Source organism: Colossoma macropomum, unplaced genomic scaffold (assembly GCF_904425465.1).
Source record: "Colossoma macropomum unplaced genomic scaffold, Colossoma_macropomum, whole genome shotgun sequence".
NCBI lineage: Eukaryota > Metazoa > Chordata > Actinopteri > Characiformes > Serrasalmidae > Colossoma > Colossoma macropomum.
Window position 1 is genome coordinate 5,503,330 of NW_023494799.1, and position 19,167 is coordinate 5,522,496.

The 19,167-nt window shown below is 40.2% G+C and overlaps 1 protein-coding gene across 1 annotated transcript in view; it reads left to right on the plus strand.

Moving 5' to 3' along the window:
- ptprsa (protein tyrosine phosphatase receptor type Sa) overlaps window positions 1-19,167 on the plus strand; it is a 358,543-nt gene that overhangs the window by 294,972 nt on the left and 44,404 nt on the right. The window contains exons 20-25 of the mRNA XM_036587418.1: window positions 246-476; window positions 1,744-1,904; window positions 2,664-2,675; window positions 2,992-3,107; window positions 12,755-12,802; window positions 18,014-18,111. Of these exons, the coding sequence (XP_036443311.1) occupies window positions 246-476; window positions 1,744-1,904; window positions 2,664-2,675; window positions 2,992-3,107; window positions 12,755-12,802; window positions 18,014-18,111 (666 nt within the window). The remainder of the gene's footprint in view (window positions 1-245; window positions 477-1,743; window positions 1,905-2,663; window positions 2,676-2,991; window positions 3,108-12,754; window positions 12,803-18,013; window positions 18,112-19,167) is intronic.

Sequence of the window (19,167 nt, forward strand, 5' to 3'; positions counted from 1 at the left end):
GTTTAGTTAAGCCAAGATAGCTAATGTAATAACACTGTTATTATCTTGTCATATAAATCATGATGACAAAATACCAAGAGACCCCAAATTTTCATATCACTAATCCATACGTAAAACCACAGCATGCGCTGGAACTACAGCTCTGCTGCTGGTTCTCCATCTGCTGAGGGATACGTCTCTCCGGAACAGCCAGGAGAAAAGCGATAGGCTTCGCTGTAGTAAAAATCTCCCTCTCTCGCCCCCAGCTGTTCAGGGATATGAATGTAAAGCAGAGACATGTGCGCACCACCCGTCAGCTGCGGCAGGTCGACCTGAAGAAACCCTACATTGCTGCCAGCTTCAAGCCCGCCGCCATTCCGCCAACCTTCACCCTGGGCAACCAAATGGTCTACAACGGCTACGAGAACAGAGCGCTGGAGCCGGGGCAGGACTACGTCTTCTTCGTCCTCGCCGAGCTCATCAACTCCACCGGCACGGTGAGTATAACTGCTTCAGCCACAGGTGGACAGCCTGTCACATCTCATTCAGCTCAAAGAGCTCAACCTCAAGACCCTGAAGAGCTCAATCAGGCATGTCAGAAAACAATGAACGGTGCAGGGCTGTGGCCTTGGGGAAAAACACAACAAATATCTATAAAGTATAAAATCTACAAAAAGTTTTTATAACCTCAGGTAATGTTCTGGGACATTTTTAAAGTAGTGATGCACTGAAAACCATCCCAAACCAAAGTTCAGAGCACACTGGGCCAAAAACGGAACTGAAACCAAAAAATGTTTTTTTTCCCAATAAAAACAGTTTACATACAGTAAACTTATTAAAATTCAGTAAACAGACTAAGGTATGTGCCATAAAATTCAACGTCCTTGACAACAGACTGGTAGGCCAAGCCTTCCTCCACGAATTCCTTTATTTTCAGTTTTTTAGTTATTCTTTGAACTTTGGCTGTCGTTTGTGAATTTTTTGGCTATAGATGCCGTTAGTGCCGTAGTGGGAATCTGCTTTTCTGCTTCTGTTCTTTTGCCATATTGTCTGTGTCAAGCAGTATCTTTTTCAAGTGGTATCAAATTTGTAATGGAAAAGTTCTTGGACAGCGTGTCTCCTCTTGATACTCGGGATGAACAGAGATTATAAATTGCTTGTCTAATGTTCGTAGAAGAAACCAGGAAAGTTTCACAAAGCTGACATTTTCAATATTTATCTGCTGCTGCTCAGAGCATTTAAACGTCACTGTGCTTGACTGGTGGAGGGGAACGAAGGGAAAAAAACAGTTTCTAACATTTTCATTACCATTAAAAGGTCTGTTTAACCCCTCAAAATCCCAGGCTTAATACATACTAAGTCTGATTATTTAATAACTATAGGGACTACGATACAGTAGTAAAACATGTAGTAAAACTTTGGACCTGCTTTTGACCCACCAGCTATAGTCAGGTCAGTGTGAGAACATAACCAAAAACCACCCATGAAACTTAAACCCCATCAGTTAGAACTGTGCAAACTACACGGCTAAATCATCAGACACTTGTCTGAAACTGTGTGGAGCTGTTCAGTATCTCTAATAGACTGGCTTATGTGGTTTCTAACATAATGTTATGTAAAAACATGGATAATATTAATGCTTCAAGATGGCTACTACTGTAGATACACTATTAAAAAAACTACATTTTTTACTGAACTGTCATTTAAAAACTGTGGTACAAAATCTTTGGTCATCATCCTTGACCGTGCGGTGTGTTTGTGCAGAAAATGTTTGTGTCCAGCCCCTACACTGACACCATCATGGCCCCCGACGTTGACCCCCAGCCAATGGAGACGGGAGGAGATGGCCTCATCTGGGTGGTTGGCCCCGTCCTGGCCGTGGTCTTCATCATCTGCATCGTCATCGCCATTCTGCTGTATAAAAAGTGAGTGGGGAGGGGACAGATTGGGCAGTAAGACACTAAAACAAATAAACAGAGCAAATTAAATAATAAAACATGCCTTGAAATAAAACCTAAGAATAAGAAAAAAGGTTAATAAAACAGCTACAAACCATAAACTTATTCAAAAAAGGAAAGAGAATGCAGTTTTATGTGAAATGGGCCCTTAAGAAAGTTCCCTTTTTAACCATCACTGGCCTCAGCAGTGATCGATGGAAACAAAGCACATTAGTCTTTCCTACGGTCTGTTAGGAAGAGGTTCATTCACCTGTGTGCAGGGTAGTGTAATCTCCAGTGTTATGTATAAAGCAGTCCACAGCACGGCAGAGAGGCACTCAGCATAGTGAAATATTAAAAGTGAACTGTGGAGGATCTAAAAGCCGCTAACCTGGCTAAGCACGGGTGACCTCTTTGGAAAGTCAGGGGGAACAGAGCTTCTTTAATAGCTTTGTAGCCAAGCCAAGAGTGAGTCTCCCTGCAGGATATTGTTTCCTCCACCTGCCCTTGGACCTGACCTCAGCTGCTGAGAGATCATATAGTCCCCCATAGGGCTCCCACACAAACTGTCTTTCACAGGTCTCCCTTAATGCAGATGAGCTCTATCTGACGCCTGCCCTGTGAATTTAAATGCGCTGTATTGATTTTTTTTCCTTTCTCTTCTCCCTTTCTTCTCTTGTGTTGTTTTTCTTTCTTTTTTTTCTTCGTTATATATTTATTTCGCTCCCTTGCTTTCTTTGGAAGCAGCAAACCTGACAGGTAAGGCTTAGCTGTACTTTATTGCTGTTTTCAGGGGCGAAAGAAAATAACCTGCCTCAGCATAAAATATGTTTTTAATTAGACGGGGGGAAAGCGCATGGCAGAAGGCAGAAAACTGGTTGCACTGATGCGGGTTGCGGCTGGCGTAGCGCGTTTTGGCGGGTGTTTGTGGGCTTTGCTTTGTAAATCTGTTTGCGTTTGTGAAGTGGTGTACGTGCTCTGTTTATAGGCTAGCTTTAATTTTTCTTTTTCTTTTTTTTTTTTTGCTTTATACCTTCATAGTGGTGCTATGTGTGGCTTTTCTTTCTTTTTTAAGCAGCAAAAGGAAGGAGTCAGAACCACGCACAAAATGTCTGCTCAACAACGCTGAGATCACACCACACCGTCCTACTGACCCTGTGGAGATGAGACGCATCAACTTCCAAACCCCAGGTATGTAGATATGCACATACACACATATACATTCATATTCCTCATGCACTGGCAAACTCTTACTGAACTTACTTAGCTTCTGAGTTAATCCTTGAAAGCTATTCTTCACATGCGGTACAGTAAAGGAGTGGCGAGCCATGACTCGTTAGAGCTAGGCCTTCAGTTCAGGGCATAAATGTCAAAACTAGATAAAAAAAAAAACAGATAACGCTTATTTATGCTAATAGTATGTTAGCGCTAAGCTAACACTGGTGCACATTAACATTTTTTGGCATGTTCTTAATTAGACACGGACATTTGATGCATGTAACATTAACATATTTTACCTTGTAGCAATTTTATAGAGTCTCTAAGTAAAGAGTCCTGCTGCTGCTGTTTTCCATTCCTAACAGCTAACAGAAACCTGGTTAGACGGCTCGTACTCAGTCAGTGGCATATCTAGAACTTCCAGAATCCCTGAAGATAGATAGGTAGATCACTTTATTAATCCCAGAGGGAAACTCTATTACAGCAGCACAAAGTACAGTAAAGAGCAAGTATTGCCATTATACAGATGCGTAAATAGAAGTTTATATATATATATAATATGATGAGATATGTAATAAAGTACACTAGAACAACCATAAAATATAATGTGACAATAAGTAAAATCGTTTAAATATTATGCAGGTGACAATGCAGTGGTGCATGTCGCATCCAGTGGATGAACCAAGTGACTAAACACTGTAAACAATAACATCTGTTAATAGTTGTGCAATATGCCTGGGTGTATAAACAAAATGGCAGTGCATAGTAAAGAGTAGAGATATATAATGTCCAGCCTGTCCCGTCAGTAGCTCTGTAAACAGTAATGTCCCGTCACAGTGACGAGGTTTTGTACAGTGCGATCGCTGTTGGTACAAACGATCTCCAGTACTCTTCCTTACTGAGGTGGTATTTTTTTTTTTTCTCCCCCTCTTTTCTCGATTTTGTTTCTACAACATTGGACTCATTGTAAATCAAAATTTTTTGTTTTTGTTGATTTTTCTGTCACTTCCTAATTATGAAGGTTAATCGGACACATTAGGCCTTCTGTTCAGCTCCTGAAGTCCTATCCAGTAGGAGTGCCCGCTTGGCTGTATCAGTCTAGATACCACAGAGAAAAATCTAGCTGGACAGTTTATCACTGGGCATTTGTTTCCTATGAGAACGTAATGAAATCAGAGCAGTACGTAGCGTACTTGCTATAGGAGTAATCTAGCTGAGGCCCTGTTCAGTGCATTATAACATTACTCTGCCTCTGTGTTTATGAACTCTTATAAAGTGATAAAGTATTTAGATCATGTTTTGATATTTTGTCACTGAGGACTCCGAAGCAGAGCTCCTTGATTTGTTTTTCTACTCTGCAGTTCATCCCTTCCACTCCATCCTCATAACCTACATACAGCTACATACGCTGCTCATTCGTCTGAATAATAGCAGCTGCTGCAGTAGTGAATGGATGAAGCTCCTCAGAATCTGATTTAAAAAGTGAAGGGTCAGTTCTTTGGGGGTCCTGACCACCACCACCCCCCACCCATAACTCAGACAGACTGACCATCTCTCGTCTGCTCAGAGTTCTCCGGTTTAAAGGACATTCCTCACTCCTCTCGTTTTCTCCGGCTTTCCTCGCTGAACCGGCCCTGACATTTTTCCCATCATTCCATCATTCAGAGGAGGTACTGAGTGAGCGCTCCACCAGACCCCCACCCCACTTTCTCTGCATCTCCTTTTCTCTATCTCTCTCTCTCTTCCTCTCTATTTCAATATCTCTCCCATCCCTCTCTCCCTTTTTTACACCCTCTATTTTCTCTCTCCCTTTCTCTTCCGCTCTCTCTTTTTCCTTTCTTCTCTGTCTCTTTTCTGTATCTTTTTCTCCTACACAACACATTGGCCTCTCTCTCTTTTCTCTCTCTCTCTCTCTCTCTCTCTCTATATATATATATATATATATATATATAATGTGTGTGTGTATTCTTTCTCTTCCTGTCTTTCTTTTTCTCCTCTCTCCTTTCTCTTTGTTTTCTCCCTCACCCTCTCTTATTTTTTTCTTGGTATGTATCTTTCTCTCTGTCACATCTCTTTCTCTCTCATTCTCTGTATGTCTTCTCTTTCTCACTGCCTCTATTTTCTTTCTCTCCCTTTCTCTCCATCTCCCTTTCTCTTCCTTTCTCTCCTTTTCTCTGTCTTCTTCTCAATCTCTCTGATTTTCTCTTTCTCCTCCCCTCTCTCTCGCTCTCTTCTGTCTGTCTTTTCCTCCTACACAACACACTGGCCTCTCTTTTTTCTACCTCTCCTATTTTTTTCCCCATGTCTCTTTTTCTCTCTCACACACTTTGCTTTCTCTTCCCCTTTCTCTATTTCTTCATTCCTCTCCCTCTCCATTTTTTTCCGTTCTCTCTCTCTCTCTCTCTCCCTCTCTCTCTCCAGCCTCTATCAGTGCTCTCTTTTCGAGCGCTGTAATCTCACTGCGGCTGGCTGAGGAAGCTGAAGCTCAGTTGCTGCCCGGATCCGTCCGTCCGCGTGAAAGATAAAGAGAGGGAGAGGTGAAGAGAGATGAGTGGAGAGAGAGAGAGGGAGGGCGGTTGTGAGAGCATCTCTGGCCGATTCATTTGCAGTAATCACTCCTCTGTCATGAGCCTTGGTGTCCAGCGCCGTCTTAATAATGCCTGTAAAATGAAGGCTGTGCGCTTTCATCTTGTTTGGCCTTTTATTTTCTCCAGCGATGTCCCTCTGCTCTCCTCCATCAGGCTCTTTTTTTAAAATCGGCCTCGCGTTCACATTCCGTTTTATTAATTGAGTGCTGTTCCTTCTGCCTTGCGCCATCGTTCTGTAGAAGCCAGCAGTGTCATTATCTCTTTGCACGGTGAGTTTAATTTAAACAGACGTTTTAGGCCAATTAAGCGAGCGGTGGACTGTTTTGGCCACATTTCCATTAGCTAATAGTGGCCGTTGTTCAAACAAGCATACTTCACTTCAACTGCCTCCTCCACGTAATTGACAAGAAGCTGGGGATTACGAGGTGGAGCATGTACAGTATGGAGCGCGTGTTCATGTTAAAGGAATAGCAGAGCCAAATGTAGCTCAAATGTAATCAATCAGCCAAGACATTTGTGGTGTCTGACGTTTGCATCTTTAGTTTTGCACTGGAGCTACAAAGCTAATGTGGCTTACAAGTAATTAAAGCAGAAATTAGCTGTGTGCGGACTACGCCATGAACCGGTGTGTATTTTCCCGAGTGGGCCAATTGAATCCAAAGGAAAGTGGGCCTTTTTGTGACAGTTATAATCAATGAGCACCTTGAACTGTATGACTTCACAGATCAGAATTAGCGCAACATAAACAAACCAGCTTTTTAGTTTAGCATGTTTAGTGTAGCTTGTTAACTTTCTAAAAGGGCCAGAGTTTTCTGTCTGTACGTATCAAAACTAGGTCAGCTAGCACCAGTGCTGTGGTGATATGGTCAGCTACACTACACAAAATAATGGTTCTTCAAGGGAAAGTAAAGAAAATGGTTCTGCGTAGTAACCATAAACACTCAAAAAACCCTTTGCATGATTAAAGTGTTCATTGCACTTTGAAAGGACCCTTCAGACTGATGGATAATGTGCTGTAGATGGTTCTATGTAGCACCAGTAACAATAGCAAAAGCTGTTTTGGTGCTATATAGAACCATTTTCAAAAAGGTTCTATATAGAACAATCTACCATCTAACCAATCTGAAGAACCATTTCACCATGCAAAAAACCCTTTAATCATGTAAACTGTTCTTTGAATGTTTATGGTTCTGTAAAGAAGCACTTTCTTTACTGAAGAACCCTTGAAGAGCCATCATTTTTAAGTGTGTAGCATCAGTTTTTGGGGCAATTACTTAAAAAGTTGCTAATTACTTCTGTTAAACTTCTGTTACTCTACTTATTTCTTCCTGGAAAAAAAAATCATTACTCATTACTTCTGCTTTACACTACATCTGTAGTGCTTTCACTACTTTATTTGGAAAGAAGCAGCCAATCACTGTAAAAATCATTTAAAAGGCCTGTTGCTATCCTTGCTTTTGAACAAGACAGTATTATGAACAGCTGTTTAAAAACCCAGAAACCCATCAGTCCAGAGGCAGCAGCCTCAAAATTAAATCGTTATGAATAAAAGAGCTGTTTCTGAATGAAGGTCGAGTCTGGGCTGATTAGGTTGAGGTTGCAGTTCTCTTCTCAGCACGAGGATCTTTGTCCATCAGTTTCATATTAGTGTGATTAAATGCTTCAACAGATTTGAAGCTGAATTTACTGCACTTGTGTACATTCACTCTGCTTTGCTCACAAAGCACATAGTCTTCTATGGTAGATAACACAACGACAAGCATGGATAGTCTATATAAATGCATTGCATGTAGTAACATTTCAAATAACAACTTTCCTATTAAGTCAGTAACTGTAGTGTGATTACAACAGTTTGGTAACACTTCATTTGAAGGCTACCTACATAAAGACTTCATTACATATGAATAAGCATTGAATAAAGTATTTATAAAGCAATACTTGAGTGTTCATCAACAGTTTGTTATTAACCGCAAGGTGACATAAGATGTTTTATGAAGTAAATAACATTGTACATTGGACATTAGGGACCTTAAGCTGAAGTGATGGACAGTTTGTTTCATTTATAACACTGTTATAACTATGTCCTTCTCAAATGATGGAGCTTATACAAGGCTAAGGAGAGGCCAAGATAAAAATACTATATCAGTTGTATATATTTATAAGTAAAGAAGTTCTGTTTTTAAGATGTTACAAAAGGAATAAATATCTATCACACTACATTTACTTCATGAGACATCCCATGTCATCTTGCGATTAATGACATAAGCTGTTCATTGATACACAACTACTGCTTTATAAGTACATAATTCAACACTTATTCATGTGTTATAAAGTCCTTATGCAGGTAGCCTTCAAATAAAGTGTTACCAAGAATTTAAACTGTAACGCATTACATGCATTACAGGAAAAACATCTTGTGTTACTGTGACATGTTAATTAATACCATGGTATCCCTAACACTGGCTAGCACAGCTGAGCAGCCTTTAAAAAAGTCAGTGTGAACCCTTCAAGAAAAAAAGGCCACGCAGTGCACCTCACGTTTTTCAGACTTCGAGAAAACACAATTTAATCCCTCCCCTGAAATAATCATGGGGTATCTGACACTGTATGAGCGCCATATAAATGGATAACAGATAATATTATGACATATATTGTCAGAAAATGCATAAGCAAGTATATTTACTTAACAACTGAGGTAAGTTTGTTATGATTTGGGCATGAAGTTTACGCAGTGTTAACTGGTGGGGTATAAGCTTCTAATACTACATTAACTACATGAACGACGTATCTCCAGTGCAAAAGATACCACTCTAACACGCCTAGAACCCGGGGTACATTCATTACCATGAATCTCTATCGTACTTCTGTCTCTCCCACACGAACTCCGTCTCTCATTTCTTTCAGTCTCTCTTCTCTCTTTCCTTCTCATTCCCTCTCTCAGCAATCCCTCTTCCTCTCTGCCTCCGAAAGCAAACACACTTCCTTAAGTAGGCTGTCTTTTCGTGAGTCACAAGCACCGCGCCCGCCGCAGCTCCAGGCGCCCTGTGATGGATGGCATCTTTAGACAGAAGATTTGTCGACCCCCTCTGTCTGTAATTACTCTCTGTCACAGTCGGGATGGGGCGTGTCTTCATCCAGCAGGGCCGTCCCCGGCTGTTCCACTTCTTTCTTCATTATCAGCCCTCCGTTTCATCAACTTTTCCACCCTCACTCTTTCACAGAGAAGACAAGCCCAACACTGCATTGTGGCTGAGGGTGCATTACAGAACTTATTGCTCATTTCTGGTTTAAGTTAAAGAGGAATTCCACTGATTTTTCAAAATTCCTCTGTAATTAAGAGGTAAAGAAAGTCTTTCAGAGTGGTCTGATGTAAATTGCACCGTCATAGAGACAATATTGTTCACAGTGGTCATGATGGTGACCAGGCATCTGAAGATTTGAATGCCTCTAAAAGCTGCTGCACAGAAAGTTATCACATTAAATGGTTGGCCTGACGCATTGTTTTATTATAGTTTTTACATTAAAAATTTAATTTGAAATACATTCATGGTGGTTGGTGGTGAGGTGCGTGCAGGGTGCAGACAAAACAGTCCAAAAAGTGAACTTATTCTTTTCAGATTTACCACTATTTTACATCATCAGCATTACATATAAAACTCAGAGGACATGTGTAGGTTCACTGGTGGTTTTGGATAGTAAATAAAATGGCTACATATGTGTTGTTGACATCATGACCCCTGGCTCCTATCACCACCACTGTAAAGAAATCTGAGTCTGTAAGTTTCTCTACAATGAACCATTTCCCATCGAAACCACTGTGAATGAACTGGTTTACATCTCAACGATTGAATTATGCAGAACATGTGAAAAATCAGTATAATTCCACTTTCATCCTGGAATCCTAAAGTAAGAAAGTCTGTACATTGTTACCTTAAAAAATAAAAGCCCGGCTCCCGAGTGGCGCAACCGTCTCAGCGTTGGCCCTATCATCAGGAGATCGCGAGTTCGATCCCTGGTGATGCTACAGCCATCCGTAGCCGGGAGTCCAAGAGAGCACAATTGGCCTCGCTCTCTCTGGGTGGGTAGGATGGCCCCTCCTTCTCCCCCCATCACTCAGCGCGATGCTAGTCAGCGCAGGCGTCTGTTAGCTGACGTAACAGATCTGGCGGTTGGCGCTTTCCTCCGAGCGCGTTCGGCTGTCCAGTGACGTTGCGTGAGCGGCAGCTCGAAAAGAAGCGGTGGTTGGTTTCACAGGTCTCGGAGGAAGCCTGTGTTAGCCTTCACCCTCCTAGCGTTGATAGCATTGTGTGATTGGGGGAGTCCGAACTAGCGGGTGGAATTGGAGACGACTAAATTGGGGAGAAAAATCGGGTAAAAATTAATAAAATAAAAAAATAAATAAATAAATAAATAAAAGCCCTCTATAATGCTCTATAACATTTTTATGAACTGCAGTTATTCTGACACGTTGCAGTATGCTACAAGAACAGTAGGGGGCGATATGGCTTCTGTTGTTTTATTGCACAATGAAATAAGAAGTTGTTACACAGCTGGAGCTTTTAAAGATCAGAATAGCAAACAAAATGAACAAACCGGCTTCATCTCAAAGAGTGTTTGCCCTGGAGGTTGAATGATATCAAGCCAATCAGCTCTTTCACTCTCCTGACTGAAGTCACAATTTTATTTATAAAGACTTTTAAAATCTTTTTTCACTTTAAACCGGCTGTATGTCGTTCGTCATTCAGTCCATTTTATCGTTTACCTTTTATTACTTGATAATTGGCAAAATAATCTGTAGATTACTAACAGAACCGATAGCTGCACTGAGACCCTAAATTGGGTTTGTGCCACTTCAACCTTGTAATGTGAACGTAGCCATTATGACTCCACACGCCCAGATTACAGATAACACGCAGCGCCGCTAATGCAGTTCGGTGGAAGATGAGACACACGCCATGATGAATGCTGGCTTTTAATATCCCATCATCTGATTAGCGCACAGTGCTAATTGTAAGAAGTGTTTTATACTGAGTCTCTAGCTTTATGCTGTGAGCTGATCGGTGGTCTCTCCTGAGCGTTTTTACTGCTTGCGGTGGTCTGGATCTGTTCTTATTCACCCCTGGAACTCACAGATGGCTCAGTTTAGATGAGCAGAAGTTCTCTTTTCTTTTTTTTTTGTCTTTTTTTCTCTCTTTCCTCTATGGCTCTTTAGACAGCTGGACAGGCTTCAGACTCTAGACGGTGGCCATATGTCTTCTTACCGGTTCACCAACAGCACCGTCTGAGTTTAAGAGGCAATATGGACTTTTTGTCAGTGTTACACGTTAGTTTTGGTGTTTTCATTTGCTTAATATGCTTTGAATGGGAGATTCTTAAAGAGACACTCTAGACAAAATGAAAAAATGGAATCATCGCTGCATCTGTTGCAAACATGCCAGCTCACCTTCTTCAGTAGGCTCTGGAGTGAGACTTTTTGGTTTAAACCCCCTTTTGATGAGTATCTTGAAGGAGGAACCTTTGCTACAAAGCTACAAGCACTTTACGGCTAGCTGGCTAACGCAGAAGGAAGCCAGATAGCTCATGTTACTGTTTATCCCGTCTATATTCATTAGCCTCTTTTTGAGTGGCCATGATAGCAGTCAGGATTCCCAATGGTTGTATGATGTATTTGCATAATGCATGTTGGGTATTGTAGGACACAAAATCGTGAATCTCAAACTAATCTGTACAGAATGTTACAAAACATGACAAATAACATTTAATACTAGTTTTAGGCTGATATGCCGATTTAAATGCACATCCTGGACCTTCATTATGTTATAAACATGTTAAAGTGGTACTTACTACAAAAATATAACGTCAGCTAGACATGTTTAGTGTTTGAAAATGGATAAAAGTATTTAGCGCAGCTAAAACAGTCGTAGCAGTTGAAGCCTGAATTTGTCAGTAATGTTATTCATGCTCATAGATAACAGTGTGCCATGCAGTGTAAGAAACAACATAAGCAAGTCTTTTAGAGATCACTAAACAATTCAATTGAATAAATATGGTTTGAGACTGTTTGCACGTGAGCTTCTTTTGATTAGCTACTTCAGCCTCGTAGCTCCGGGGAAAATTAAAAAGAAGCAAACTTCAGACACTAAACGTGTTCGACTGCATTCGGGTTAAGAGGGAAACCTGTAAGTTTGATTCTTGGCCAAACCTTTTGCTTTAAGTTTGATTCTGTTCAATTCTATGAAGCATTTTTACTCATTATGAGCAGAAAAGGGAGTTTCACCAGTTTTTCAAAATGTCTAATTTTTGTCATTCAGAGTGGTTTAAAATGGTTCATTGTAGAGAAACTTACAGACTCAGATTTCTTTACAGTGCTGGTGATTGGAGCCAGGGCTCACGTCATAGACAGCACAGTGATGAAAAATCTGAAAGAAATGTTATACATGTTTAATACTGTTTTGCCTCATAGTGCCCTGCATATACCTGTCCATGATGAAAAGATTTAGGCCCAAAGTCTGTGTCAAAACCATCTTACAACAATGTCTCAGGCATCAGGCAGTGTATTCATAACCATTTTGTCCGAAAGTTTTCTGTGAGGGAGCTTTTAGAGGCATTAAACTCTTCAGACGTCTGGTTCCTATCACCACCACTGTGAACAGTTCTGACTTTGTATGTTTCTCTAAAACGAAGCATTTCACATCAAACCACTCTGAATGGCACTTTACATCTGAGTGATTTAATCACAGAGATTTCCTTTTTAATAATACAAGGGTTGCCAGATGCTTATTTTCTTTTCGGGCTAGAACTGTTAAGCAGAAAATCCACCAAAATAAGGGAAGAAATGAAAATGACAGTGTTTAGTCAATGTGATAGACTCTGTTAGCCTTATTTTCATTATTTGCCTGTTTTTTTTGTTTGTTTTTTTTTTCTTTTTTGCATTTTGTAATTTTAACCCATTTTAGGATTTTCTTATTGATTACGGCTTTATTAAAAAAGAGTTCTCCTTTCTTTTCTTTTCATGTTTGCTGTTCTTTACAGATTCTGGTCTGAGCAGTCCTCTAAGCGAAGCCGCTTTTGACTATGAAAGTTAGTCCCACCACCCGCTGAGCTTCCTTCTTTTATTTTTTTTGCATTTTTTATTATTTCATCTGTCTTAGCACTGCCCCATTTCCAAATAATTGGTAGTCTTCTCTGAATACATGAATACATTTTACTCCCCACAAAATCAGCAAGTTCAGCACTAATTTTGTTCACTTCTCATAACACGGCTTTGATTGCTGTTTTGCCTCCTTCTGTTGCTGAACTCTCACCAGCTGATGGGCTGCTTGTCGTTAATCCGCAGAGTAACCTCTGATGATGTCGGGGAGGGAGGGGGCACTTTTTTGTCTGCATTCCAGCATCACCTCCCCCCCCGCACTCCTCCACCCCGCTCACAGCTCCCACCCCTCTCTCCTCTCTCCTCCGACGGGTCGTTCTGCAGGCGCAGATAACGAGCCGAACTAATTAAATCCTCCGCAAACAATAGTCTGACATTTGATCCAACACATATACACGCACAAGCCGAACGAAAGGAGAAACGGGGAAAAAACAGGGCTTCCCTTTTTTAACAGAGAAAAAAAACGTCTTTTTCTTCTTTTATATGTAAATGATTGCGTTCAATGAGAAAACTGCACTCAGACGGAGAAAGAAAAGCTGTAGCGCCGTTTCTGCCGCCTGTCGAAGGCGACTCAGATTGGAAATGTGTAATTAAGGAGCAGTTTGTTTCCATTGCATTCACTGATCGCATCTTGATTACTTGGGATAATAAGATGACAAAGAGAAAGACAGAATGAGGGAAAAGCTTGGGGGGGCGGGGTGCTCAAACTTGTCCTTGAAAAAGACTCTGCATCCTATTGAGCTCGGCAAAGCAGTCTTGAGCTTGATATTGAATATCCTTCGAGTAAATAACCACAATCCTCAGTGCAGGAAATAAGAGCACTGAAAGCTATTATTTGGCGAGCCGCAGACGAGGAGGAATGAAAATTGTGCGTTAACCAGAGGGAGTGAAAGACATTGCTGCTTTATGTGCCACACAGAGAGGCAGACGCGAGGAACAAACAAACAAAAGCAACTTAAGTACGGCGCTGAAAAATGGAATTGCTCTTTTGAGCGGAGAGCCGTTACCAGCAGAATAGAAGCTGTGATTGAGCTCCAACCTTAAAGGAATACTTCAAAGTTTCTCAGCCTAATCTCTGTCTGCTGTTTCTGTGGCATATGGTCAATTTCCATAGATAATCATTTCAATGCATTTCCCTCTGCTTAGTAAAGGTGGCTCAGAGCATGCATAATAGAAGTCAATGGGCAGATGCTGAACCAGCTTCCCACTGGCTACTATTACAAAGTTCTTTTCAGATGGGAGTAGTTTTACCTGGAGAGGTGGGGTGATGTAACTTTTGGTGTTTCTCAGTGATTTTAGTCACATATCCACCATTTCACACTGTGCTCCTGAGTCAGTGAAGATTCCAGTGCCTTTTAGCTTCTGTAAAACAAACTGGCTGTGTTTAAACTATTCATCTATATATTTATAACCATTTTTTAATCTTTTAAAGCTCAAAACATGAACTTCGTCTCCTCTGCAGACCAGTTTCTGCTCCGCCATGTTGAACGTTATAAACTTTCACTATGACGTGGCGCTTATGTGCAGAACGTACTTAAACTATCAGATTGGGAATGTAATCAGATACAGGCGTTTACACGGATATTATTCTTCTGTTTAACGGATTATTTACAGGATTACCCACCTCGTTCAATCGGATAGAAATGGCATTCCGAATGACCTCAGTCGAACTAGTCTATTCCAATTGAGGTGTATACAAAGTCTTTTTATTCTGATTAAGATTATTCAGATTATTAACAGATTAATAGGCTGCATGTAAACGAGGCTACTGCAGAAATAACCCTAAGTTAGGTTTTATATATATATATATGTATTATATATCTCTTGTATGGATTGCCATGTAAATATTCCATCAAATAAATATAATCTTAAATATTAAAAAATAATCTTTTCTTAAGTATTAAAGTATTCAAAAGGCATTAACTCGTATACAGTCATGTGCAAACATTTGAACACACCGGGTCAAATGACACGCTTTTTAAGTAAAAATAAGTTAACACATCCTCTCCAGAGAAAACATTAGATTTTTCTACAAATTTTAGTGCACAATTTCTATTTATTTGCTAAGTTTAACATATTAGAAGAACGTTTGCACAAGGTACATTTTAGTCTTCATTTCCCAAAATGTTAAATTCAGCAAATAAACAGTAATTGTGCATTAAAAAGTGCAGAAGTGTGTTCTCTGTAGAGGATGTGTTAATTTGTTTTTACTTAGAAAATCAACAAAATATGTAATTTTTCACCAGGGGTGCCCAAACCTTTGCAGACAACGGTGTCTGTGGCCCAAATCAACCCAATATGTGCTGTCCTACCTTAAGTGCACATCTCTGAACAATATAAAGTGTAATAAGTTGGTTTTATGTGGAGATGCTGACTGTTGGCTGCGAATGCTCAAGATAGTGATGATGCTAAAGCCACACCGTCTTCACTAAAGATAGTTAGATGCGGTTAAATAAAATGTTTTGACATGTTTTCTAGTTATTTGAAGTGCAGCCGTGCAGAACTTCGCTCCCACTTCTGTAATACTTATTGAGATTTCTGATCTCGTGAAAATCATAAAGTATAAACAGACGTCCTGTCGATAAAATTACATCTACAGCTCTACCTCTCCATGCAAAGCTTATCTCTTCCAAATAGTACTTAAGTGTGTTTTTTCTACTCAAATAAACAGGTGTTTTTCTGTTCTTTTACTGAGTGCAGGGGAATTTTGTCTGCAGTAACTGATCATGTCCTACAGGAGTGGCAGACAGAGATTAGCCTGGATTTTTCCTTTGAGCTCAAGAACTTATTTTGGAGTATTTCTATTAGTCCACTGGTGCATTAAATCGTTACACGTCGTAAAGGACAGCTGGCATTTTCAAATAATGCCAGCTGTCCTTTACAATGTCATCAGTGTCATAATCAGTACTTTAAAGATGCAATCAACCAAAGATGCAGAATAGTTCCAGGGAAATAATAAAGGGGAAATACATATAAAAAATATAGAACAGTCAGTCTGTAGTGGTCATTTTCTCCTTGTGGTTCTTTAACCCTTTACTGCTTGGTGTTGCCTTATGGCAACAGTGACTTTTTGGGTTTTTGCCTCACTACAATGTAAAATCATTTTTGTTTCTCCTGTTATGCGAAACAGAAGGCTTTCTTAGTGGCATGGTACAGTTTCATGTAATTTTGTGGTCCTATGGCAACATGTTGGTTTGAGTGTGTAATGCAGATTTTACTTCCATTGTCACACACTGTTGCCATATGGCAACAAAATGCAAAGTAAAGCACAGTATGCCTACTAGCTGTATCATTTCATATTTTAATGTATATCGCTGATGTCAGAACAAAACCTCGTATCTCCAAAATGGTAACTTTACAGGAGAAGGAAAAAATTTACCCACAATGCAAAGGGCAACAGGCATTTTCACATTCTGTCGAAAACTGAAAAACGACAAAAATGAAGATGTGAGGTTTTGTTCCGACAGCAGCGATATGTCATAATTCATGCAGTAAAGGGTTAAGAAAACACATCAGCAAGAATTAGGTGAGTTTTTTGTTTTTAGGGATGTCTGTGAACATTTTTAAACGAGGAGTCGTGTTAATCAGCTCATTGGTTCACTATTTCAGTCTTTTTACAACAAGCGTAAAATCAGAAAGAGCTCGTCCTCCGTCTCGAGCCAGAGACTGTGTGACATTTAGTGCAGAGAGGTATGAACTAGAAGGGAAATTGAGGGTGGCTAATGTGATTATGCAGATTATACACGCTTAATTACATCACAGAAACTTTTTTTTGGTGTCAACATTTAGCCGACTTTTGACCTCTTTCACAGTACAAGGCGAAAATGGCTAAACCCTCTGTAAACGCTGGTATTAAAATTGAGAATCCTCACGCAGGCAGGCATAAATAGACAATATGGCTCTTTCGCCGCACTTTCTATTACACCGGCAATGCTACGCTCGTAACAGGATTAGCTCGCAGCACGCGCGGCGCTACAGTGGCCTCGCTCTGGTTTGCGGTTGAAGACACGGTGCCATATTTGTGATAAGTCATTCTGTTAGAGGGGGAGCAGGGAGGGCATTAGCGCTAATAATGACTGCTAACATCGTTAGCGTTCAAGGCTAACAGACGCACACAGGGCCTGTGCTGTGCTTGCTTAGCTTGGTAAGAAGTGAAATAAAGCAAGTGTCACCCTCAGAACAAGCCAAGCCCAGGCCAGGGCTCTACAGGGCTTTTACTGAGGCCGCTAATTTATTCTTGATTATTTTTTTTCCCGGTAAATAATATAAACGTTTTAGCCGAATCTTCTGAGCATGTGAAAGCTGACGGGGTTCATGTTTTTTTCTGCCATGAAAGGAAATGCAAATGAGCCTTTTAGTCACATCCGCCTCTCCTTTTGTGAAAAATGTTGAAAAATAGGAAAAGTTTTGATTCAAGCTTTTGATTACATTCATTAAATATTAGTAGATCTGGGAGATGCTCTTTGTAGATTGGGAAATATACGTCAAAGCCAATTTCTGAAGCCGTTTCAAGTCATTGATTCTGTTAGTCTGTTTGAAAGGGTTTTTTGTCAGCAGAAAACATTGCTCCTTGTTTTTTTTTGGGGGGGGGGGGTTTCTCAGCTTTTGCAGAGGTTTATAACGCCGTACATATCTCCATCATGCTCTGGGGTATTTTTTTTGGTCTTTTTTATTATCATAGAGCCAAAAAAAAGAAAGAAATTCATCACTATGGTGCTATTGTGAAGCTATTAAAAGCCACTCGTCCCAGTAGCATTAAGAGGTAATTGGTCTGTGGTTTCTTCGCCACCTTAGCAATTGCCCATAGGTCCTGCCTTTATTTCCTTTGTATAAAAGCGCTGGGTTTTGTGTGCGTTATTGGACGATTGCGAGTGCTCAGAATGAGAATTCGGAGCTCTGGCCTGGTCAGACTGTGTCCCTAACATCATCCAGCATCCATCCTGACTGTGTTCCTGAATCACCCTCACCACTCCTGACCCCAGCTTCACGTCCCAGCACACTCCTGAACCCCACCACTGTCAGCCCACACCCTCCTTTGTTGTTCGTGTTTGTCTGTTAGCAGCTTCCCCATCGCTCTTACACTGACTCTCTCTTTCTCTTTCTCTCTCTTTCTCTCTATGCCCCCTCCTGGTGGGCTGCAGGTATGATGAATCACCCACCCATCCCCATCGCAGAACTGGCTGAACATACAGAGCTGCTTAAAGCCAACGACAACCTGAAGCTCTCCCAGGAGTATGAGGTGAGGTCCTGTACAACTGAAGAAACAACCACACTAATAAAAGCCCTTCCTAAGCCCACCCATTTCATCCCCTTGTAGTGATGTCAGAGCTCATCAGCGCTCAAACCTTTCAGGTGTTTAAACCACCTTTGGGCTCAAAAGAGTTTTACAATATGTGCTTTTAACAACAGTTCATAGTTTAGACGAGAAGTCATTATTCAGGCAAAGCCTGCTCTTCATACAGAGGAAGATACTTTGATGAACATGAAGCTGATTGTTGAAGAGAAACATATTTACATAACTGCTGTATGCTAATGTTTGCAGGTATTTTTATTTACTTAATTTATTAAAAAGTAACAGTGAAAATCAAAGGTTTTGGAAAGAAAAAATCCAAACTTTTGATGGGTATCAATCACTGCTGCCACCACTCACATGCTAACATATAGTAATTTGTAAATTAATAGGTATTTAAATCACTGTATAAATGTATAGGTAATGTATATCTAAAGCTTTATTAGATCTCAGCAGTGTGAAGTCAGAATGTCATAAAAGTGATGCACAAAAATGAAAATTCTCGACTGAAACCAAAATGAAAATTCAGAAATTATAGTATAATTTGCTGTTTGTTTGTGCTTTTGAATTATCATAATAATGCTAACAATGCTTCAAAGGCAATAATCACACTGTTAAGAGAACAGAGGACTAATTTAATTTCAAACAGCTTACTAAAAATATTAAACATTAAAAGTTGTAAAATTATATATATATATTATATATATAATATATATATTGTAAAATATAATACTTCATGGTTTCCCAGAGGCACCTAAAGCTGAATTACAGAGTGACTCTGCTTTAACAAGGAAAACACGTTTCTCCAGCAGGGGCCGCTATTAATATGCAAGGCACTTTAACGTTAGTAGAAACAGCCATGAACTCACACCAGCAGGATCTAAAGAACATACATGTTTGCAGTAACTTTCAAAACATGGTAAAAAAACAGGTTTATTAACAAAAGGTAATGAGTTACTCTGATGTTATTCTAGTGTTATTTATGTGATTTACATTAAAGATCTT